Source organism: Athene noctua, chromosome Z, assembly GCF_965140245.1.
Source record: "Athene noctua chromosome Z, bAthNoc1.hap1.1, whole genome shotgun sequence".
Taxonomy (NCBI): Eukaryota; Metazoa; Chordata; class Aves; order Strigiformes; family Strigidae; genus Athene; species Athene noctua.
In genome coordinates, this window is record NC_134077.1 from 60,609,392 (window position 1) to 60,634,909 (window position 25,518).

Below are 25,518 nucleotides of genomic sequence, written 5' to 3' on the forward strand. Positions count from 1 at the left end.
GCGGGGCGGAGGCCCGGTGCCCGCCCCGCCCGCGCGGAGGGCGGAGGCTCCGTGCTCACAGGGGCTGAAGGGAACGAGAGCAGAAAAAGGAGGCAAAAACCAAACGTGACCGCGAAGTAACGGATAACACCGAACACACGAGCAAGTCATACTGCAAACTTTAATATCCAGGAAAAATCAAGCCCATTACACACACACTGAAATTAAGGGGAAGTTCACACAGAGACACAAAACTTCCCATTCTTACCTCGGTAAGTGATTAATTTAGAGTGTGCTACATATAAATAAAAATACAGGACACTTTACGTTTGTCAAAGTTACTACATATAAAGAAGTATTACACTGAAGATTATGCAGAATTCTATTTTACATCCAGTACTATACACCATTTAATAGTAACCTCAATTAAATGGTCTTGGCTTTGGCTGTAAACACCTTAAGCATTTCCCCACCCACCCCATATACAACTGAGTAGAAGAACGTGATCACATTCAGTAATACACGATTATTCCTGTGCATAAGATTCATCACTTGTATTTTTAAAAAATCATAAATAGGACTGCAGGTAGAACACTACTAATTCATACAGCTTATTCACAAGATGATTCTGGTTTCAGCTCAATGCAACTCTTAAAATTTAAAAGGAGAACATTAGGGAAAACTGGCATTTTCTAGATTAAAACCAGAAGCGCATCACAATATACCTGACATAATAGAAATGTGTTTTCTAAAAACAGCACAAATAAATGGCACTTGTGACAACGTGGGGTGGCAAAGAACAAAACCACCAGAACAAAGGATATTGACATTCAATCAGAAGAGTTCAATTTCCTGTTTGCGAAAAAACACCACATTTCAAGTCTAAGTACAGACTGGGTAGGAGGCAGAAACTGGGCAATATTACAGATATATATACTACTGAGCAACAGCATAATCAGTGTTCACCTAGCCTTGTCTTATTTCAAGGACCTTGAAAATCAAGCAAAATACTAATCTTGTTCTACCTAAGGGAAAAAAAATTAGCATAAAAGCAAAGAACCACACAGTCCCTCAAAAATTAAAGTAAATTATACAAGAAAATTAAAGAAACAGGCTTTTTTATTTTTAGGCATGCAAGGGCTTTTATTTTTAACCTACTTGTTGCAATAGCAGTTTTTCAGCTTTAAAAACATTTTTCTTGGAGCAGGGTAGAAATTTGGCAGTTCATTTATGGAGCTAAGTCTTACTGGTGCACTTTCAGGAAGAAAGAGATCAAAGAAGATCAGTTTAAACAAATCTCTAATTGAAAACTTCAGTAGACACGAAGCCTTTATTCTTAATAAGGATTCTGAGCAGAAAGGTGCACACTACTCAAACATACCCAGGCATGCTCCATCTTATGTGGTGTTGAAACTATAAAAAAAAAAATTGTTTTCCTCCTTGCAGACTTTCAGTTTAGGAACAAAGGCACAAATTTCTGGCCTTAATGGGAAAAATCCAAAAGCCAGTAATAGATCTATGAAAGAGATGCAATTAGGACATCACCATGAAAAAAGGGACAAAAATAATGAGAAACAAATAAGCCACTGCCCAGTGCCAGTATGACCAAATATGAAGATCCCCGTGATTCCTTATAATTTTTTTATATTTTTAAGACGTTTATGAAAATGGATGATAATGGTACTTAATAACAAGTATGTTAACAAAACAAAATGGCACCTAACATGACACCTCCTGTCAGCACAGTAATTATTAACATTTTCTCATGTACATAACTTCTAAGTGACAGAATATTCAGCCTCTTCTATAGTATGATTTGTAGATTAAATATTCACCTAAGCCACATTAGGTTAAGGAACCAAAAAGTCACTAAGTCACAAGGGTAAAGTGCCTGAAGTTACAAGGAAGTTGTCTACCAGCTGGCCTGCATATGCTGACTTAGGTAGAGATGATTAGGCTACAGCACATACTATTTATGTTTAACTGTTACACTACCTACACATAGCATGGAAAACTCAGCTATGTTATAAATTTTAAAAACCAGGAAAGAGCTTAAGGTATAATGACTTTCTATTAATTGTTTAAAGACAAATACTGCTTCACTGTTTTGGCTTAAGCAGTTAAGTAGGTGACTTTTGAGACAGCAAAGCATATAATGTATTTCAGTTTCAACAATAAGAGATTAATCAAAATTTGTGTTATTCTTGAACTGGGGTTAACATAATCTGCTTCTCTGTGACATGCTTTTTCTTCACCCAGTACTTTGCTTTCACATAGTATTTCAAATTGCCTATAGGTTCTGTGTTTGATTAAATTAAGAGTGGTACAGTCAAAGATAATTATAAATTTGTGTAATCTACTTCATATCAATTCCACAGAAAATGTTCTAACAGCTTTGATGGATATTTCATCTCACAAGAATAATTTTATCACTTCTGAACTGCGTCAGACTTCATAATTTAAGTATACATTTAGAAATACTTCTCTAAATGTGACACAGCTAGTAAAGTAAGCATGTCTACACATTTCTAACACCAGAAAGTGGAAAAAAGAAAATTATTATAAATATATGAAAAATGAGGCAGCATATGCAGAGAATTAACCTAGTTATGGCAAACATTAAATTTTATTCTCAAAAAAATGTTGTTGCTTTCATTCTTAATGCATTCCAAAGCATGAAGACAGTGTATGTGAATATTTCCTCCTCCATTTTCACAAGTATATTACAAATATGCATGACCTAGTACATGTCTGGATAGCAATAGATATTAAGAAAATAGACACTATCTAAATCCTATTAGGAATAAGAAGGCACCACTGATTTGAGGCTGTGTCCAGACATCACCCAGTTCATTCCATTCTCATTCCTAGCTTTCAAGCCAATATTTTTTCCTGATTAACCTATTCAGACCACTTCTATTCTGGTTTTCTCACCACAAATAACACACATTCGTAGTAGTATTTCATCATGGAGAGTTCATTCACAGTGTAAGTTGACAGTACTGATTCTTTCTCCACCTGGAAAAAAAGCAGCAGTTTTCAAAACACCTTCTTCTACAAGAACTATACAAAAGTTTCTCTTAAGAAATAAATTGCTACATACATACTAGATTTCAAGGTCCATCTAAACACTTCTTAAAAAATGAGGAAAGCAAATAATTTGCCACACAGAAACATTTAATTCTCCTAGAAGTTATTAGTATATGCCATTATGTTGAACTAAAGTTAAGGTAAAGGTTTTTTCAAAGCCATTTGTCTGGTTTATACCAATACTACTCATTACAAACTACATCATCTTCTTACCTCTATATGGAATCCATATTGAAGTATAACATTTTTTATATCCTCGTAGCTTAATTCTATAGAAAGTTCATTTCCCAAGTTTTCAAAGTGGTAAAGGAGAGGACCTAGAGTAGAAAGATACAACGGAAATGGCTCTCAAAAAGACAAAAATGTTTTAAAAATCAAAAGCACACAGTGAAAGTACAAAGAATGCTTATAACTAGACTCATACTCAAGAGACAAAATAACATATCTGTACCACTTAAATGTGATTTTTATAATGAATTTCAGAATCAGTGCAAAATGAAAACAAATTAGTTCAGATGCTTATTCAACAATGAAGTCTCATTTCTTATCACATTGTGTTTTCTTGATCTTATAATTTCTTCAGCCTAGCATCACTGCTGTCTCTACGAGACAGAAGGCATGACATGCTGTGGTCTACTCAGGAGCTCTGTTTGCATTCTGTGACTGGCCAGGACTGGTGTGGTGACTGATGGACCTGTTTCTACTATACAGAATGTTAAACTCAAAAGTTTTGTCTGCCATTCCTTCACCATGGAAGACTTAAACTCTCTTTTCTTTTGAGCCCAGTCATACATAAATCTCAGTCCCAAAACTTCTGTTTAGAGGCACAGTACAAATTAGACAACAGATTAAGACAAAAATGCAAGGATGCATTTACACACAACAATTTTCCTAGAAAAACAGCAAAAAAGAATACAGTATTTGTCAAGAAAGAAATGTTTGCTGCAAAACCTCCACTGGGAAGCTTTACTTCTCTATTTAAAAATCTCATGGTGTTGACTTGATTGTAAACATCTGAACGTATTCTGAACACATCTGAGAATTTCCAAGCCCTAGATCTTTCTAGCTCTACAGAGTTTGCAGCACAGACACATTCATCCCCACAACTCTTTTGTGGGGATGCGATCAAACATAAGTTAGGGCTAGAAGGAAGAGAGGTTGGTCACACTTGCCTACATTTATCCATATTCCTCCAGGCTTTAGTATTTTCCATATAGTATCAATGTAATCAATAACATTATGTGCTGTATCTATGAAAAAGCAAGTTGCTATGCAGTCCCAGGTATCTGGTTAAAAAAACAAAGTATACAGAGATTAGTTTCAATGTTTCTACCCCTGTAAAAGTTCATCATTTAACCCTAGAATTCATTTATATACTTAGCATTACCTTCAGCTAACAACAGTTGAAGGCTCTTTAATTTCCTTTAGAAGTAAATAAAATATTTTGGTTTAGATTAACAACAGTTCAGTTGGGTTCTTGTGACCTATACATATGTGTGTGTATCACATACACACTCTAAAATATTATACATATTTATGTATTTTAAAAATTTATTCACACACATTATGTGAAACAATATATTTATAGCATATATTGTAAAATGTAAATATAACTTTATATAAGTAAAGGCCCAAGTGTGCTATAACTCACCTGTCCCATGAACTTCATTACCATAACTGTTAAAAATGCAACTGCAAAAATACCTAGTGATTTTGGACATCTCTAGTTAGTATCTAGAACAATACAAGCCTATACAACTAAAGCATGCTTTCATAAATCACATGTTATTCAGTACCTGAATATTCCTCTAGCTGTTTTTTAGTAGTTAATTTAACAAGCAGAATCCTTCAAAGTCTATCTTTTAAAACATGAGTCTCCCTGTTTTTCTCTACACATGTATCCTTGAAATTGCAAAAGTTTTAAGTTCTGTAAATAAAAAAATTAAAACTCTCAATTTATGCCAGTAGCAGATGTTCTAATGTAAGACAGAACCTTCAGAAAATTAACCAACTACAAGGAAGGCTCCTGCAAGAAAGTATCTGGAAGTCTAGCTGCACAATAAAGGTCAGATCAACAGCTGTATAATCCTGGTGAAAAATGGCTATGGGTCTAACAGGGACAGAAAGGTGGAAACAGAAAGTAGATGTTTGAGGTGATAATCCAATACTACGTAAGGAAAAAGCAGTGACTTCTAAATAGGTATACGGTAGAATATTAGACTACATATAAAAGAAGTGAGTAAATGTTACCTGGATCAAATCCTAAATATGTAATTGGTAGAGTAGGCACTAAATAAGATAATCTTCTGCAGGTTAATTCAATATTAGGTTAGTCATAAAACATTACTTTATTGCTGCACTAAGGACAGCACAACTAACCTGGTATCACAAGAAAAAAAAAAAGCTTATTTATACTGACAGAAGTATCTGTCTTTGATAATTATCATCCCCATAATGTTTCTCTGAAATATTTGCTATGGACAGTCAGTATGTATTTTTTTCCATTTATTATTTACTACTACTGAAACAGTTTGCTTTGCTTTTACAACACAAAATGAATCAAAAAAAAAATACTCATATTTCTACTTTTTACACTAAAGAAGAGAAGTAACTAGTTACATTGTTCCTTTTGTAACATCACTTTTCTAAACCAACTAATCAACTAAACTTTTCTATAAACTTAATATGCTGTCTTACTCTGAAAGAAACTACTGCAACGAAGTCCTCTTAGGCAAGGAGGTGTTCATATTTTTTTATAACTAAAAAGAAAATATGATTTGGCATAAAAACATCTTGCTACAGTTAGTACTTTTTCCTTAATGCCTGTAGACAAAGTTCCCTCCCATTTGTAGTGATTATCTGTCCTGTAACAAATACACTGAAGGTACAGTTACATGGATAGCCTAGCAGTTTGCATTTACTCACTGCACTCGGAATAAATTTCTTGAAAATCCCCTGCTGTCATAGAGAAGTTTGAACCAGAAGGAAGACTGTGAGGATCAACATCAGGGAAATAAATTGGACGTATCTGATCAGCAGATCTTCTGTTATTGCTAAACTGATGAATCCAGGGATAAAGCTTACATGAGTTAATTTCAGAGCATCTGTAAAATACAGAAATCAGCACAGTTCAGTTTCAACTAATTGCATATCTATTATCTAGAAAAGGAGGAGTCAAGACTTTCACCAACATTCATGTTTTATTGATAAAGTTCTTACAAATGCTACGTGTTTTCTAAAGGACTGTTATCTAGCTCATAACACTGCAGACGGCTCATCAGTCTACAGATTGATCAAAACCCCAATTTTACTCTGACACACAAATTATCACCACAAAATAACTGCCTTTTTCCATTCTAAAAACTTCATTTTCCCACTTTTTACCATTTCCCCTGACTTATCCACTGAAAAGAAAATGTGCAAGATTCCTTTGCAGGATTAATGAAAATTATGAATTAGTATATTCAGTACAACTAAGCCTTTCTGGATTATATTTTTCTATTTAAAAAAAATAAATTAGTAACATTAGTTCCATGAATTTTATTGGAAACATTTGTTATCATTCTAGACTCTTCTGTCTTTTCTGAACCATAATCATAGAGATCGTGAAGCACAGCAAAACAGAAACATTTTTCAGATGCTAACTGAAAGGCTGCTTTTACATTCCAAAAAATAACTAAGTTCTATTTTGCAAAGGGTAGTAGTTTTTGCACTAGATGTCATTTTAAGTTAATAACATTTGGAGTGCATTTGTTGCAATTATGCTGAATAAACATGGCTTTAAAATTTGTGAATTGACATGGCCAACCAAGTCAAATTTTAAAAGCTGATAAAATATAGCATTAAAGTATAAAAAGCAGCTTTACCCACAGTCCTGTAAAATCAGTTTGTAATTAAAAAGTGAAGCCATTTTATTTCAGGCACAAATGGAAGACCCATTTGTCCCATAAACACATATCACCAAACACTTCATAAACTGCAAGTAATCTATCAGGTTATAGAAAGTGTACTCTTTTGACTAGTGGATAGAGAACATCTATGGCAAAGACTATGAAATAACATTTTTTACCTCCTTCATGTCATATTTGTCTTTCAGCAGTAAAAAAATAATACAAAAGAAACCTCTAATTGAGCAGCAGTATACTGTGCTCATTAACTTCTCTGTATGTATGGAATAAAAAAAAGAAAAAATCAGATATATGCAGTTGAAGGAAAAAAAGCAGAGAAAAAACCCTGTTAACATGGGGATCACTTCTTTAAAAAAGGCTTTTCTATTCTGGTTAAAAAACAAAGAAAAAGACAGAAACAAAACCCAAGAACTCCGCAACCACCACAACAAGAAAACCAAAAAACACCCATGTTGGCCAACAAAAGTTGTGTTAACCATCCTAGCATTCTCATTATGCTCCTAGACAATCTATATTATCCTCAGAACATTTTTCTTTTACAAAAAGCTTCCCCAAAAGCAATGTAAAGAAAATAAAAGATCTGAAAGGGGTTAGAAAGAGGGGGTTTTTTTCGGAGCTCTAAAAGGAACACACGCCTCCCTGTATTTTTCTTTTCCCAGCACAAAGTATATTCATGTAGACTTTCAAACAGTCCCAAAAGGAACTCCAGATTTAATATAAAAGATCAAGCCCTCTCCATATTCAAGCTTGAAAACCTCCCTTTCCACTTCAGTAGTTTCTACTTCAAAGCTTAAGTACTGCAGTCCTTTACAATTACACTCTCCCAACAAAAGATGTATGCTGTAAGTTCCGTTATAAAAATTTAACATCTTTCAACTGTGATGCAGTTCACTATTTTTCACAGGGGCAGGGCATTTACTGTTCTATCATTCAGTCAAAAAGTTATGGAAAAAGGTCAAATCTTACTTCTGACCACTGATTTAAAGATAAAATGTTTAAATGTTTTCATTGGAAGGCATTTATGGACTTATAACAAATACAATTAAGCAGCCCTCACAAAGTGTTAAGATTTATCTAAAATTACATTCTTTCTAGGAAGTAAAGATTAGTCAGTTATTAGCATGAATTCTACTTGTATTAATTAAAGATTTTTTAAACTAACCCTACTCTGACTTGGGTACAAAGTGATTTTGTATTACTTCAACTGAACTTTCTTAAACATTCATAAGTGGGACTACTACTACAGAAGGGCTGTTGGACCAGGGTGACTGTCCCTGTGCTGTGAATCTCCAGCTGCAGAAAACAGCAGGTCAGCCACCAGCTGCTCCTGACTCCTCCGCACAGACACCACCCTATTGTTGCCCCTGCTCCTGTCAGATGTCAAAGGGAAGTAGTGTGTCCTGTGGCTCTAGACTGCCTGAAAATTTTGGTATGCTTTCCAGAGGCAGGAAAATAGATTATGCTTTTCACAGTTTTTGCTCTTCCAACACGTGTAATAAATGAAGTGCGTCTATACATCACCAGTGATGACCTCTGCCATATGTCTTTATATCCAGACCTTACGTAAACACCAGAAAAATACACCAGCAATGAGAACCATGACCATACAAGAAAAAGCACAATTTCCATACAAGGACTGCAGCAGCCTTGGAACCATTGTAGCTTAACTACTTCTACTCCAGGGTCACTTCATTTTCAAATTAGAGCTTTCTCAATGGAATAATGCCCTCTAATTAATTTTAAATACTTATAGTGACCACAGTTACACCTTGATGCACTCTCCCCATACCATGCTATGCAACTTTATCCACAGTAACAAAAGTTTAGAATTTACAGAGAATTATACAGAAGACTTAAGTCACTGTACCACATCTAAGAGCCCACTGTAGTAGTTGGCTTGACACTCAAGAAAGTACTTTGTCTTCCTAAAAATATACCAAGGCCAGAGAAAGAAGGTACATCCAATCTGTAAGCACGTGTTAGCAAAATCCTCATGCTTTTATCAGCTGAAAACAAAAATTAATTAAGACTGTAGTTCTAATTTGCAAAATCCTTCTTTCCTACCGTGCTTCCTTAACTGGCATCTTCAGCTCATAGTGGTCACTGCTGTTTCTTCCTCGGCCAGGAAGGCAAACATGTCCATTTCAGAAGGCTAACTGGGAACAGCCATTTAAGAGTAAAATGAAAGACCTAAAAGTCCCTAAAACTTCCTTAATAGACATCCCAAGCAGAAAGGAATGCTTGAACTTCAATTGAATTGACTGAAATTCAGAGTCAGGTTAGCAGTATTCTCTTCCATGCTTACATGGAAACTTTGCAACCGAGAACTTGCCCAGCAAAGATGAAGATTACAGCAGCTGAGCAACACTCAATTTTGCTGTCTAAAATATAATAGTTAGCAAGTCTAATGCATATATACCTCTTTGCTAAATATCTTATATAAACAGGAAACACCACATGAGCATTAGATGCTTAGAATTATTACTATCTTCAGGAGAATTCTACATATAGGCCAAAGATGAATTATTTAAGGAAGACAAAAAACATGTCAGAGCTGGTTAGGGGTGAAGTTAACTTTCAGATTTGAACCACTATGACAGCTGACCAGTACTCAAAGATGGGAAATTAATACTTTTATGCTGCTTTGAATAATTTCAGAAGTTCCAAAGTGTGTAAGAGCTAGCAGGGCTGTATAGCTAAGGACAAGAAGACGTCAGTAGCTGCAATGTGTTAGATCAGCTCAGCTGTAATATGCAATTTCACCACCAGATGAGAGTCATTTAAGAATCAATGTAAGAAAAAGAACAAATAAACCTCTAGCAAATATCTATTTTAATCACACTGACCACTACTGCTTTAAGCAGACATGCAGCAGACATAATAAAGTGTTTTCTCCTTGTTGTTTTTCAACAGTAAGCTCTAACAGATTTAAGATCATCACAGCTGCTGTGGACAATCAGTCTACCAAGAGGGCTCCAAAACACCTTGGTATAGGATACAAGGCAATAGTTTAGGTGCATTCCGCAAAGGTGTATCATTTCATAACTGGCACATTCTGTCTCTCTGAACCTAGTACCAATTTCCACACCACCACACCACCAGTTGCCCACCTATAAGTCTTCCCATCTTTCTTAAAAGAACCGTATTCATTTGCTGCCTCCCTAACAAATTCATTAAGAAACCAGTGATTTCCAATGCTAGTGACAGAATAACTAATACAGAAATGTCACTCTCAGTTAAACCTATAAAGTGAAATTGACTATATTCAAATTAATTTAGTACCTCAGTGTGATTGTAGAACTATTTTATTTTAGCTACTTGCTTAAGAAGTGGTTCAGCATGCTTTGGTGGTTCTTCAAGTCAAAGCAGTGTCTAAAATTTTAGTATGGAACGTAACACTTCAGTAACCGGAAATGTTAATCACCACCACTAAGTACCATGCACATACTAACCAGTCTTTGTTTGGCACTAGTGAGATAGGTGTGCATTTTACAGAAAAAGGCGTGAAATAAATCATAAAACCTATTCAAGATTGTATAGAAAATCTGTGGTACAATCAAGAGATTTTAAGTCACATAACTTAAAAGCCATGGTTCCTGCTATAATTTCAATGACTCAGAGACAATGCTTCCCTCCCCCATTTATCCCACTGATGTTTTTTTTCATTAAAACTTTCTAAAAATGGGTTGTTTGTGCTGTATTAGGACTTACAAATCTATTCTTATGAATTTCACTTATTCAAGTTTTTTCTCATTTATAATTCTGCCTCTCTAGGTTTCAACCAGCAAGGAAAACATAAGCTATATACCTGTTGAGTACAAAGTTAGAAGAAAAGAGCATAAAGAGGCTCCATTCATTTCCTTGGCAAGCATAACCGAGCATAGCTATTTCCCACGCCAATCTACCTAGCCCAGCACCAGGTACCAGGATATTAACTTTGGAGAAATCCCTGCAACAGAACAAAAATAGTAGTTAAGTCTTTATCTGATACCTCTTAACAAAACTTAAGAGGTCCAGTCAAACATTTTTTCCCCCATATACTTAGATACAATAATGTATTTCCTGTACGACTTGACTTGTTAAATGAAAATTGAGTCAGTACTGCTCAACAGGTTAATTGTACAGTCATAATAATTCACATAAATTACCCAAGAACATACACAACCCTCATTCAGAATACAGAGCATAATTTCAAACCATTTTTTTCCCCTGAAAACTTTTACAAGTATCAAGCTAAAAATCTTTTCAGTGAATTGAAGAAAGAACATTATCATATAGGTCCATGTATTTTTCTGAGACCCACTAGTAACTAGTAGATACTCTAGAAATCATCTTGGTTACATCACATGCAAAATAAACAAGTATTTTGACATCAGAAACACAAACCAAACAAAACTTCCATAAGATGATGAGCAATTCAGACTGTAAAAATCTTAGTTAATTTCTCAGCAACTGTGGGTTTTACATATGCTGTTCATCAATTTCACTGAAGCACATTAAGTGATGTAAGATTTCCTAAATCAGTTCTCTAACCCTTCATTTCCCATAACCAGGCATCAAGTTGAAGATGACCAGAAGACATCCAGCAGTATGTGTTTACTGAGATACCTAGAAAAAACAATCACATCTTCCAAGTTCAGCAACTAATAAATAGAAGAACTAAGAATTTCAAAATTTTCTCCTCTTTCAGGCAGTATATACATATTCTAACCATTAGACTTCTATCACAATGCAATGAAACCTTCACTCATAAAACAAAAACTACTCCCATACCAAAATGAAAATAATCTAAGAAGGAATAATTTTTCAATTTCCAGTCATGAACAAGATTTCATAATTTCATATACCAAAAAAGCGTGTGAACACTCAGACTAATCCTCCCTTTTGCACATCACCTTCAAAGACAAAAACATACTTGTATCAATTTATATGCAACTAAATGAAGGAAGCCACAATCAGCATTTCCAAACCTATGAAAGAAAGCAAAATGCAAAGCCTCTGACTGCATAAAAATTCAGGATGCCAAAAAGGGTTCAAAAGAGTTAGCATACGGCATAAGCATGAAGATGAGTAAAGGAGTTATGTAAATTATGAAAAGTAGTACATTTCTGAAGACTATTACCCAAAACCAAAAGAAAGTATTCTTTTCTAAAGACCACACAAACTAACAAAGTAGTTTTAACAGTGCCTTTTGGTTTGTGGTTTAATCATCTAATCGGTGAAGCCTACCCAAATGGAAAATCAAAGTTGTAATTCCTGATTTCCACTCCTTACAGTTTCAGATTCTTTGTTTTGTGATTAACAAGAAGCAGGTAATCAAGACTTCACTATTACTTAAAAGCACTTCTGTGAATCAACACCTCTCCTTCCCTCTGTTCTACATGAAAAACCAGAAGCAAGACAGCCAGGGAAGTCCTACTGAAAGAAAAAAAAAAAGAGTAATTCAAGGCAAAGACTACTTGCTCAAGATGAAATTTTTGCAAATAGAGGCCCAGAAGAAGGAGGAGTAAGAAAATCCAATTTCTGGAAGAAGCTAGAAAAACCTCAATCTTACAGCTTTTTCTGATTGTAGTGGTACACTGTTGTTCCAACTCTATTTCTAACATTTAATTTTCTTACAATTTAACTTTATTTATGTTTAGACTAGCTATATACAGATTTTTGCACCCCCATCTGGATACTTCTACAATGAGTGTGTTGAAAAGCCTTACACCACTTCCAAGGTCATGCACTGATTAGAAAAGAGACTTTTCTTAGAACAACCTAATATTGTAACTAATAGCTGTGCAAGTGTAATCATTCCAAATTTGCACCTTTATTCATCCTAAAACAAGATAAAGCCTCTAACAGTCAAGTGAATTGATTTTAAATTGCTTCTAATTGTTTTCTATTAGATGAAATACATATATGAAAATATAAGATTTTGCATCTCTGAACTGATTTTTCCAATCCTCTCTTAGAAAACAGTTGATTTTAACTGCACTTTCCTTTGCACCTTCATTAAGTGATTGAAGTCTGTCTGGAAACTTACTAGAAATTTAACTTCTACCTATTCTCTTCATATGCATTGCTAGGGACTGGTGCTGACCACCAACTTCGTTTCAGCATATAGACCACAGCTAACAGAAGACAATATAACCAAATCTGAGTCCACCAACATTGACACTAACCTTCCAAAATGGTTCAAGAGCATTTTTAAAATCTATAATCAGAGAAATTAGGTATGTTGCAAACTTAATGCATAATAAGTAATGACTGTTGATAGTGTCCTGCTACCCAAAAAAATAAAATGCTCAAACATCTTTTGCTTTTCAAGATTTAAGAGGAATTGTTAGTGACAAACTGTTGATGAATTAAAAAAAAAAAAAATAAAAAAAATCAGAGTACGAAACCAGTGGCAGTGGGAACACTCCAATGCACTGTATTATTCTAATTCTTGAATCATTAGAACAGACAAAAATTTTTAATTGCACACAAACAGCTTTTTTCATGGCTACAGTCATAATATAACTTAGGAGGCTAGAAAAACTAGCTTTTCTCTGGAGGATATGTAACTGTAGCAGTAGCAAAGTCAAAATACAATCCTGAATTGTGATAACTGATAATAATCCAAGGTTACCTACAGTGAAACTAGCCTTGAACTAGCCAGCAGCAGCACGATTTCTGTGACACAGATCTAGCATTCATTAGGAATGTGAATTGGTATCCAGCAAGCACTCATTAAAAACCTGTCAGGCAATAGGAAAGAAACATCAGCCTATTAACCTGACAGGAGTGAGGAGGCTGGCCAAAGAGCAGGGAGTGAGCTGTACTGTTTGGCTCAACTACTGAAACTACAGCAGTTTCTTAAAAAGACAGTGGAGAAATAGGAGGAGCAACTAAAATCTGCCACTATTGTACTGCATTTTGCAGTGTGATATATTTTCAGCTTTTAGAAGTTTAATGCCATTAATAAAGATTTTAACTTGGTGTCCTTTTTTTAAGGGAAAAAATGCAAGGGATAAAAATATAGGGTTTTTATGTCTGTTGTTGCTTTTAACAAAAAATGATGGTGCTGAAGGGGTTAAACTGAAATTCAGCAAAATAAAAATTTGTGTATGTGATGTAACAGAAAACTCATTTCCATAAAATAAACACTGCAACCTAATGTCATCTAATGATAAGAAGTGATAAGAAATATACAGTCCATACAAATATCAGTGGAATCAGCAGCATAGAATCACACCGTGAAATTACTTCTTTCCTAGTGTCTTATCTCTGTAATGTTCGTAAATTTAGATTGTGAAGAGATCCAATTCTCATTATAGTATTTTTCATTATTTTACTGTAATCATATTTTCAGATTTTTTTTCTAAAAGACAACTACTTTTCAAATAAAAGAGTGAAGGCAGGTGAAAAGCACAATCACTTGAAGAGGAATTCTCCAAACCTAGCAGCTGAGGTCTATATAATTCCATTCAAAGACCTGCAAAGCCTTCACAGGACTGCAGTACCACAGAAGATCTAGTTAGCTCTTAAATCCAATGTTTAAAGCAAAGTTTAGGCAATTTTTGACAAGATAAAAATACAATTTTTGACAAGATAAAAAACCCTTCAAGGACAGATTTATTTAATTTTATATAAAATATGATTTATATAAAGCAGAAATTTTATCATCACTATAATTGTGACTGAGCACATGCAAAAACTGTAGCCAAGCTTGGGCTTAGGACTAAAACTATGTTCTTCAAATAAAAAGGAAACATAAGCACTGGGGACTCATTTTGGGCTGTCCTGACAGTATGCTGGAACATGCAATAAATTGCTAGAGAGCATGATAGATTGAAATTTCAAGTTACAGGCAGTTCGACAGGCCAAGTTAATGAATAAAGAAAACTTTGGTGAAAATATCTATGTTAACTGGTTTTGGCTATGGAATAATAATTAGCTAAAAGGTTAACTGTTTCTTTGGTTCCTTCTGGATAAAAAGCTGGTGACTTTTTTATCTTCATATGCAAGAAGGGTAATGGTAGATGTGAAAGAAAATCAAGACGACAAAAGAAAACAGGAATTCGAAAAAAACCAATATATCGGTATGCTTATTTAGATTTTCAACTTAATATTTCCTCAGAAAAATGCTTTAACACACACATTCCATCAATAAATAAAAATGTGTCTATATTTTATGATTTTCTCTTACAGAAAGTGGTCATCATGGTTCATCCAGATCCAAGAAATTCAATAAATTTAGATGGCTTTATCAAAATGTAGAAAATATTACAGAGACCTTATGAGCTGAAACACAATTAAATTCCAACATGAACAATGCAAGAAATCTATCAGTTCTCAGGAAGACCTTATCTCATGGAACTTCAGTTAAAACTGCTTTGTTGATCCTACTAACAGATCCTGTGTTATGGTGCTGAGCAGAAAGAAGGAATTATTTCTGAAGAGGAATGGGAGGTAGAAACAGATTTTGGCATTTTAATTTATTTTTAGATGACAGTCTTGTCAGAAAATTGGACTGAGACACAAGGTAACAGTAGCACCTACTCAGATACTTTCAACAACTGCTTGTATCTCTTCTGCTTCCCAGAAGAGCCAGCCTATAGAGTACTTCCTTTTCCTGCTCTTTGCTTACCAACTGAAACAATGCTGACAGGCCAATCTTGCAAAGACCAACAACAGAACAAGTGCATGCATGAAGCAAAACATACTTGAAGAGCCTTAAAAATTTAAAATTTTTTACATTAATCCAATGCATAGACTCAGTACTGTTAACAATGTTAACTAGAAATGAAATATACAATTCCATTGAAGCCATTAAAAAGTAGAAGGTGACTTGTACTGACAGTTTTAAATTTAAAATATTTATTTCTCCATCTTTTTCAATGCAAAATACATACAAAGCTGTTTTCATCATGCAGTGCCAACAATACACTTTTTCTCTAGCACTTTCATTTCATTTCAGGAGATTCCATCACTCCATGCTACAAAAGAGAACTCTACAAAAAAACAAAAAGATGCACTGAGGTTCCACCTACAGGCTTTTTTCCTGCCTTAGTGCCACAGCAAGACTTCTCCAGAGGAAAGAGACTTTGCACTCACTATACACAACAGACAGAATCACTTCGTTATGGTCAGTTCAGACCCTGTCCATCCAGAATCACAGAATCATCTAGGTTGGAAAAGACCCTGAAGATCATCCAGTCCAACCATTAACCTAACACTGACAGTTCCCAACTACAGCATATCCTCAAGTCCTAAATCGACCCAACTCTTAAAACACCACCAGGGATGGGGACTCCACCACTGCCCTGGGCAGCCCATTCCAATGCCTAACAATCCCTTCTGGAAAGAAATATCAAGCCTAAACCTTCCCTGGTGCAACTTGAGGCGACTCCCTCTTGTCCTATTGCTTACTACTTGGTTAAAGAGACTCATCCCCAGCTCTCTACAACCTCCTTTCAGGGAGCTGTAGAGGGCGATGAGATCTCCCCTCTTCTCCAGGCTGAACAATCCCAGTTCCCTCAGCCGCTCCCCGTACGACCTGTGCTCCAGACCCTGCACCAGCTTCGTTGCCCTTCTCTGGACACGCTCGAGTCATTCAATGTCCTTTTTGTAGTGAGGGGACCAAAACTGAACACAGGAATCGAGGGGCGGCCTCACCAGTGCCCACGACAGGGGTAAGATCCCTTCCCTGTCCCTGCTGGCCACACTATTGCTGACACAAGCCAGGATGCCATTGGCCTTCTTGGCCACCTGGGCACACTGCTGGCTCCTGTTCAGCCGACTGTCAATCAACACCCCCAAGTCCCTCTCTGACCGGCAGCTCTCCAGCCACTCCTCCCCAAGCCTGTAGCGCTGCTGGGGGTTGTTGTGGCCCAAGGGCAGCCCCCGGCATTTGGCCTTATGGAAACTCCTCCAGTTGGCCTCAGCCCATGGCTCCAGCCTGTCCAGGTCTCTCTGCAGAGCTTCCCTACTCTCGAGTACATCAACACCCAACTTGGGGTCACCTGCAAACTGACTGAGGGTGCACTCGATCCCTTCGTCTAGATCATCAATAAAGATGTTAAACAGGAGTGGCCCCAAAACCGAGCCCTGGGGGACACCACTCGTGACCGGCCACCAACTGGATTTAACTCCGTTCACCACAACTCTCTGGGCCCGGCCATCCAGACAGTTTTTTACCCAGCAAAGCGTGTGCCCATCCAAGCCACGAGCAGCCAGTTTTGCCAGGAGAATGCTGTGGGAAATGGTGTCAAAAGCCTTGCTAAAGTCAAGGTAAATTGCATCCACAGCCTTTCCCACATTCAATAAGCAGGTCGCCTTGTCATAGGAGACCAGGTTTGTCAAGCAGGACCTGCCTTTCATAAATCAAAAAAATGTTTCTTTTTTTTCATACAAACTCAAACTAGTAGTTGAGATGTTTGATCTATACAATGATGTTTTGAGATTTCTGTAAAGACTAAAAAACCCAACTGGTTTCAGAGCCATCACAGCAGGGATGTTACATTAGTTGAGTTCAACAAAAACAACAACAAACAGAATTCCTGGTAAAGAAGCACAAAGATAACAACTTCAGATTCACTCAATTTGTTACCACATGTCACTTCCTAATACCAACTAGAGATTCTGAAATATCACTGATGATAAATGTAAGTCAAGACTGTCCAACTTTAGTCACGTTATCTCTTCATATCTGAATTAAGTTACCTCTTCCATAACAAAAGTGCTTTAAAATCTACCATACAGAGAACAAGGTGAACTGCCACCTTGAAGATTAGAATGATTACTTTCAAAACTATGACTTTTCCTACAGATCTGCACATCAGAGGTACATTAGGTAACCTATAGTATTTAATTAAATTTTTTCTTATGTAGGGCACTATTAGTACTAAAAACATTGCAGAAAGTTCACCTTCAGATAAAACATTTCTAGTGGTGCATCCAACTTGAGACAAGTTAGCCTAAGGCAAAAGAGAAAACAACCAACCATGTCCACTCCATGTTCTGACACCACTAACAGTCTTCACTAATGAAAATTAAAAGATGGCCAGTGGAAGGTATTTTCAAATCTGTACAAGTGCATTATTAGTGATTAGTGACAAATAACACCAAGCTATATCAAACCTGCGTTCTGACCTGCTACATTTATGAGTACAAAGTCCACAAATCTTCCCAATGCGTTAAGTTTAAACTGAAGCATACCTTAATACCGGCCTGACTAAACAGCAGAACCATTAAACACAGAATTCTTACAACAGTAGTACCTTCTGAAATTCTACCAATATACTTCTACTTAAAATTACCTAAAAAGCCCTGCACCAGTGACTATTTTGGCGGTGTTAACAAGCCAATGCAGTTAGAAAGCTACCCTCACACATGCAGCAAAACTTTTAAGACTTGCCTTGTAACACCTGTCTGAAACCAAGGCTAAAATTAAGTGTGTGCAGGTTAAATTCTGAAGGCAACGAAACTGTGCTAGAGGTTAAAAGTCTTCTTCCCTTTTTTGTCCTTCAATCATGAAGGGCAATACTCCTATTTGCTGCTGTCACAAGGGTCCTTTCCTTTTATCTGCAGCACATGCACTCTAAGAATCTGCTAATCTGCAAACTTTACCTTGCTGATTTAACTTCACAACCTCCTGAGATCTCTTACTTGAAAAGTCAACAGATATTTCATTACATCAAGCTGCAGGAAAAGTAAATTATTTCTGGTTTACTTGGTATTCCTTTGTGAAGTTTATGATTATGCTCTTTTCCCACACCTTGTATTAGAAACAAAAACTTTCTTGATTAAAAAATAAATTCCACTGCATTCAGTTATTTCTAGGTTTATAAATCCAAGCTTTTCACTACTCCATAAAAACTTTGTTAAATTTGTGCAAAAATGCATGCCCACATAAAAATAAGTCTTAAAACACTATTACCATCTTTCTTTTGGAAAGTTCTTTACAATTTCACTAATGATCGGCTGGTAGCAGGAATCTCTCTCAGGCTTTCCTTCTTCACTCCAGTCTCTCACAAATTGTTTCAAAGTGGATTTTAATTTATCCATGTCAAATGTTGAAGCTGGTGTAATCTTCCCTCTTCCCTGATTAAAGTGGGGGAAAAAAAAGTTAGTGGAAAATGTGCCAAGGATCTTTAGTCTTGAGGGAAAATAAAAAAGTAAATTATAAACAGAAAAAAGTCATGCTATAAGGGGTGTTGGGAGTTTTAGGTGACAAAGCACTTGCCTTTCATTTCTGGGACCAAGGCTCAAATTCAACCTAGAATCCTAAAGAAACTGAGTTTTCCGATCTCAGTTTGGCACGCACTAGACCACGTTCCACATCAAAAACCCAATACACAGTATGGCATATCAGAGCAAAATTGGTAATCCTTATTCAGGAAAGGACAAGTGCTTAGCCAGTGCAGAGGCTGAACTGCTTACCCTGAGAAGAGGATCCCTTTAGGTACTACTGATGAGGCAACACTGAGAAACTTACAGCAGAGCTGCTCATTACTGTACCTTGCCTGCAGATACCAAAAAAGGCCTTCAGTTTCCATCTCTGCCAGCCTTTTAAGTCTGAGTGCATTTTTTAATGACAGAGATGCCACACTGAAAAAGCAGCTAAGAAAAAGTACAGATGAGAACACCAAAAATACTTGGCCTATCTAAAATTGTAACTGATTTAGAACTGTAAGACAGACAATACCATTTATGTTCTACACAGTTAAGTGAAAAAGTAACAGGGTGGAGCAAGAACTCTGCAGGGAAAAAGTGATTCCTGTCTTTGCCAGATTCACAATTAGTTTTCATACGTGTAACTACAAGGACTAACAACAAATAGTTTTATTAAACATCAGCTCTACAAGATGTGAAAGACAAGAGTAAGAAAATGTAAGCAAACAGGAAGTAAAAAAGGAGAAAATAAAGAAGACAAAATGAAAAATGTTGGGAGGCCTGAAGGTGTGAAAAACAAATGCAGAATACCCCAAGGTGTACAGAATTTAATTTTGGTGTATGAAAAAGTTCATTTTAACATACGTCTTCTCCATATTCTTTGTTTTCAAACATATGAACGCAGTCATTCACAATGGTCTGCAGTATCTCTTGATTATGATCAATGCACTCCCGAATCTTGTCAAGGTGAGGAAGGAATTGAGGAAGAAGACTCTGTTGGTTAGCTGGGAGAGATTTAAACTGCCTCTCTGTTCTGTTCACTCGTTCATGCATATTCGTTCTAAAAAGCAAAAAAGTGTAAGCTATTTAGGTATTTAGAAGCAATACACACACTAATTATAAATAATTCACTCTAAACTACAACAATTACCCATTTCATTAGATGTAGAAAATGATCAGACATTATAATCCCTTACTAGAGAACAAGTTTAAAATATTTTTTTAGGCAAGATGTTTGTTTTAAGCTCTAGTTCTACAGTACCACTCTTTTTAACACATTGGAGTTTAAGAGAACCATTGTCAACTTCTTACAATTTCATAGTCACTCACTTCCAACACAAGTGATGACTACCTTAATGCTTGGACATACAAAATTTAATTAACAACCAGCTCCCAAACCCACCAAAACCCGTCAGATGGTTTCACAAATCCAATTTAAATCGAATGAATAGCTGAACGGTGTGGTAAACTCTGGTGACAAAAATAACAAGATGTGGAGTAAGAACAGGGATCCTCAAAATCAATTGCTCCTGAAGGAGCTGTAAAAGACACAGCTGGATGATACTGGAGTCCTGGCAGCCACATCAAGATACTAAACAACCTTTTTTTTAAAGGCATATTCCCCTGAAGTATGAGTATTTCATGTAACTGATCCAAGCTAAAAATAACTTTTCAACTTCCCCAAAATAAAAGTTCCACAAAAAAGGTGAATCTACTCCCAAGAGGTCTGTTTTTTTCTTTCCTCCTCCTCACCCAGAACAATTCTGCCCTCCACTTTGTTCAAGCACTTACCAGGCCTGCCACAGTTGTTTAACTCTTGATTTCTGATGGTTTAGCAAGTCAAGTTGGCTGAGTCATAAATCCAGGACAAGAGATACTGACCCTTTTGGCAGCAGCAAATCATTTTATCTGGTCAAGCCATGGTGCAGTTTCTCAAACTCTTCTGTTAGCATACAGCAGTACAGAGTTGAAAACTGCTGCAATTTTAGTTGCACCCTCAGTCTGGATAATTGACCAGTTAATACATTCAGCATTACATATATGCTACTGAGAGGGGCATGTTCATTGCAATAGCTGCAATAACTGGTTTAAAATGACATTTAGGAATAAAAAATAGAGCAGGAACAATTAAAAAAATAAACTGATCCTCTATATAAAGCACATCAGCTTAGCCTGATACCATCTGCTTGAAACTTTTGTCAGAAAAAAAATCTTTGAACTATAATCCCCACCCTTTCATGCTGAATTGCAACCTTCCAGCAGAACGAATGATTCACTGAAATCACAACCACATGCAAAAAAACAAAGTCCATATGTCTCTCAAAGACAAGAACTTCAATCTTGATTCACCTGAAAGTGCGTTATTGCCTTACTCATACAGGCATTTCCAATTAAATTAACTACCAAGATATGCCATTTAATTTAAATTCAGAGTTATTTCTTTAAGGCAGAAATAATTCAATTTCTGTTCTGGAAATGTGAGTCATATCCTTTTGGTTATGTGTTTACTGAAAGTGAAGTTTTCAAAAGCAACTCAGAGTCACAGTTGAGCATGAGGCTGAGAAAGATCTTCCTAGCTGTTAAAATCTGAGGATACAGTTACGTCACTGATATAAGTAAATTACAGTTGGCTGTTTTGCTAACACTAATAACACAGTATTTGGTGTGGTCAAACTGAATTCTCTCATTCAGTTTGGAAGAGACACTGAAGTGCCATCAAGACCAACCTCCTACTCAAACACTAGTCCTTAGAAACAAATAAAACCACCAAGATACAAAAAAAGTAAATGGAAGAAATACTCTAAATACACTCTTCCCAAGAATCTGTCACGTGAAAATTATGCTTGTATTACATTGTCAAAAAGTGTCCAGCACATACTAATGATTTACATGATGGGGGTTTATCAACTTAAGTATACAGTGTAGTGGAACTACAAACATAGGACAATGTTACATCTTAATTGATAAAAGGACCAAAGGGTTGTGAAATAATACCAGGAATGGATAAAGGAACTGGTAAAGCTGCCAGAGCAACCCTGAAGAAGCAACACGGTGGTTAAAACAAATACTGAGAGATAACACTGTAAGACCATCAAGCAGGGAAATACCAAGATAACCGCACACAGGAATAAAAGCTACTGGTAACAGCTACTTGAACCGTGAGTGAGCTCTCCTCATTAACAGAGTAAAAGCCCTTGCCCAGTAGGAAAAAGCCCCCTACCAAGAGAAGCCCCTTCCTCACTGAACATGCAAAGTTAGAGAGGCTACTGTGACTAAAAGGAGACGCGACCGATGAGAACGCGGGTGCCCGAACTTAACAGTAAAAAGCACCGGGAGCCGTCACCCGGAATGTATAAATGCTTACCGTGTGTTAACCAAGGGGCGGCCGCTTTGTGGAATTACAGCCTAGCACACGTCTCTGCGCAGATATGAATTAAGCAAGTATCTCGACTCTATGTAGTTTTCGGCTCATTGCGCACCAGGCAAAAGAGCCCAGATTTTTGGACAGCAGTTTCAGAAAACAGCTTATCAAAATACTGTCGAGGAGCGGACTTTTTCAGCCAGTCACCCCCACGCCGCAATTTGAAATAATTTTGTTTCCTCATCCATTCAATGGATTCAGATAGAAAGTCGGGTCCCCCTCACCCTTTATCTCATTCCTGTGGGGCCACCAAGTCCTTTTCTGACTCAACAAATATCTAGAAAACTAAAGCTATTTAAAAAGTGACATTCATTAGCCGTATCAACAGGTCCTAGCTCTTGTGCAAATTGACACGTCTTTCAAAAATGTCTCGATAATCGAAACACCGTGAAAGAGTTTGCATTTCTCTGCCAGGAGCTGCTGCTGTTCTGAGTGCTTTACAGAGTCTTAAAGCGCTTTATCTTATAAAAAGGGACCTTTCACAGCTTTTCCAGGTGCATCGTATTTCGAGATGGTGTGATTTGTTTGTTTTTTTTTTAAATTTCATGCTTCCTAGCTGACAGACACCGATGCGACTTTGTGCGTATCCAGAGTATACGGAGTATCAATCCTCTCCTCACTCAGGTTTCTGTACCCAGCTACAGGCACGGCACTCCCCACGGCGCACGGACCCAGAGGAGAGGCCCCTCGGCAGGCATGGAGGAGCCAAGGGCTCTGGGAGCCGGGCTCCCGGAGCGCCGAGGGGTCTCCCCCACGGAGGGCGAGCCCTTGACCGCTGCGGAGGCTGGCCGGTGAGAGGAGAACGCGGCGGGCGGGAGGGGACCCTCGCGGGGCCCCACACAACAGGCGGCAGGTCTCGATTACCCGTAGTATCGGAAGGCGTTGATGATCCTCCGGAAATGCTCCCGCTCCAGCCGCTCCTCCTCCTCCTCCACCCTGGCTGCCGTGGCCGCCGCTGCCAGTGCCCTCGGCTCTTGCGGCTGTCGCCTCCGCCGCTCGTCGCCCAGCGAGGCCGCCGGCTCCGCCTCGGGCTCGTCGCCCCCGCCGCCCGCGCTCTCGGCGGGCCACGGCACCTGCTCCCGCTCCTCCTCGTGGCCCCGCCGCAGGCCCCTGCGCATCGCCTTGGCCGGCGGGTCCCTCTCGCCCGGGGGATGCGGCGGCAGCGGCGGCTGCGCTTTACGGGGCACGGCGCACGTGGCCGACATCTCCAGCACAGCCGCCGCCAACGGTCGCGCCCGGCGCGCGCTCTCTGTCGGTCACTTCCGGCGCGGGGCAGCGGGAGGCGGCCCGGCGCCCGCCAGCTCCTCCGGGCGGGCCCGGGGTATCGCGAGAAGATGGAGGCGATGGCGGCAGGCGCAGACGCGGGCCGGCGGGCGGGGCGGGGCACGACGAGGCGGGTCGGTGCGGCGGCGGGCGGCTTGACGATAGAGCCCCCGCCCTTAGGGACAGGCACCCCCCGGGCAGTGCCTGAGAGCCGCGCCCGGTGGTTACAAGGAGGCAGAAGCCGGTCCCCGTGCACAGCGCTAGTCCCAGTCTGCCCGAAATAGCACCCTGGGGCTGCCGCGGGGCAGCAGCCACGCTGAAATGCCTCTGGAGCGCACCTAAGGAGGATGCGTGCCTGCCTCGCTCCTCTCGAGTCCTCGCACAAAAAATGAATAAACTGCAAGTTCAGTAGTTGTTAACGCCAGCTCTCGCCTGGCAGGCCACCGGCCTCCGCCAGGTTGGCTGCTCCAGCCTTTGGCAAGGTATGCTGCCAGCCCCGGGCAGCAGCTGGCCCGACGAGGCAGGACCCACAAAGGGAACTCTGCAAGTACCTCTGTGCCAGACCAAAGCTGGATTGTGCTTTCTGAAAACAAGAACGAAGACCAACTGCAGGGAGAGAAAAGCAAGGAGGCAAGTTAAGCAGTGTCTAGCAATGCATGAGCCACTGGATACTACATTTTACCCCACAGTAACACACTTTCACCCAGATGACAATTGAGCACATCCTCCTCCACCTGACAAAACTTGCCTGACCGCGTTTCAACACCCGCGTTCATCCTTCAGCAAGTCACCACGACCTTTCCAACTTGCTTTGAGAAGAAGCAGCTCATACCAGAGGGTCTCCTTTGTAAGGGTCCATCCCCTCCTTGGTTTGAGAACCTGAAGAGTTCACTGCTTAAAGTCATGCAGGCAGTGGTAGTCTTTTAGTAAATCAAGTAATGTAACAGGAACAGAAGAGTTTTTTGACACACTAACCTCTCTGTGGAAATAGGAGCAGCCTCCCAACAGAACACTCTCACTTTACTCCTTAACAGTTTCCAGTTTTCTTTACTCTCACACTGTTCTTGCTCTCCCACAGCTACATTAATTAAGTGACTGGACAGTTCTGACTACAAAGGTGTTCGGTGGGAGGTGCTGGAGACAAAGCACAGACATCATTCATGCATCACGCAGAAGGCCTGCATGGATGAACAAGGAGCTGGTCAAGCTCAAACACAAAAAGGAAGCTAATGGAGTGTTGAAGCAAGGACAGGTAGCCCGGGAGGGATACAGAGAAACTAACTGAGCAGCCAGGGATTAGTTTAGGAAGGCCAAAGCGCTAATAGAATTAAATCTGGCCAGCGACGTCAAGGTCAACAAGAAAAGTTTCTATAGGTATATACGCTGGCAATAAAGGGAAGACTAGGAAAGTGTGGGCCCTCTCCAGAAGGAAACAGGAGACCTGGTTACCTGGGATAAGGAGAAGGCTGAGGTACTCAACAACTTTATTCCTCAGTCTTCACTGGCAGGTGCTCCAGCCACACCACCCAAGTCACTGTAGGCAAAGGTGGGGACTGGGAGAATGAAGAACCACTCATTGTAGGAGATCAGTTTTGATACCATCTAAGGATGGTCTCAGTGAGCACTTACGAGTAAAAAGCTGGTCAGATCCCTCAGGGACAAGGCACAGCACTCAGTGAGTGAAAGCTTTGGCTTTATGGAAAGCGGGGC

General features: G+C 38.5%; 1 protein-coding gene across 3 annotated transcripts; it reads right to left on the reverse strand.

Moving 5' to 3' along the window:
• Nucleotides 1–146: 146 nt before the first annotated feature.
• On the reverse strand, nucleotides 147–23,791 carry CARNMT1 (carnosine N-methyltransferase 1). 3 transcript variants are annotated; one of them, XR_012635658.1, is made up of 8 exons: nucleotides 23,410–23,791; nucleotides 19,989–20,184; nucleotides 18,889–19,052; nucleotides 10,786–10,926; nucleotides 5,995–6,173; nucleotides 4,246–4,355; nucleotides 3,283–3,386; nucleotides 147–2,997 (listed from the first exon to the last, which is right to left on the reverse strand). XR_012635658.1 is itself a non-coding variant. In XM_074933290.1 (8 exons), the coding sequence occupies exons 1-8, from the start codon at nucleotides 23,748–23,750 to the stop codon at nucleotides 2,896–2,898; spliced, it is 1,341 nt and encodes a 446-aa protein (XP_074789391.1). In that variant the 5' UTR covers nucleotides 23,751–23,791; the 3' UTR covers nucleotides 147–2,895. The 3 variants fall into 3 exon arrangements, 2 of the variants coding, with proteins under 2 accessions (XP_074789391.1, XP_074789392.1); XM_074933290.1 differs by having other exon boundaries at nucleotides 4,242–4,355; XM_074933291.1 differs by lacking the exon at nucleotides 23,410–23,791 and adding an exon at nucleotides 22,489–23,050 and having other exon boundaries at nucleotides 4,242–4,355.
• Nucleotides 23,792–25,518: the final 1,727 nt, after the last annotated feature.

Excerpts from the sequence above, each read along its gene's own strand:
- CARNMT1 (XM_074933290.1), bottom strand. The coding sequence starts at position 23,750 with ATGTCGGCCACGTGCGCCGTGCCCCGTAAAGCGCAGCCGCCGCTGCCG. Across the intron at positions 19,053-19,988 it reads ACAAAGAATATGGAGAAGAC|GGAAGAGGGAAGATTACACC; the intron begins GTATGTTAAAAT and ends CACTTTAATCAG. Across the intron at positions 3,387-4,241 it reads AGGAATATGGATAAATGTAG|GTCCTCTCCTTTACCACTTT; the intron begins GCAAGTGTGACC and ends TTTCTACTCTAG.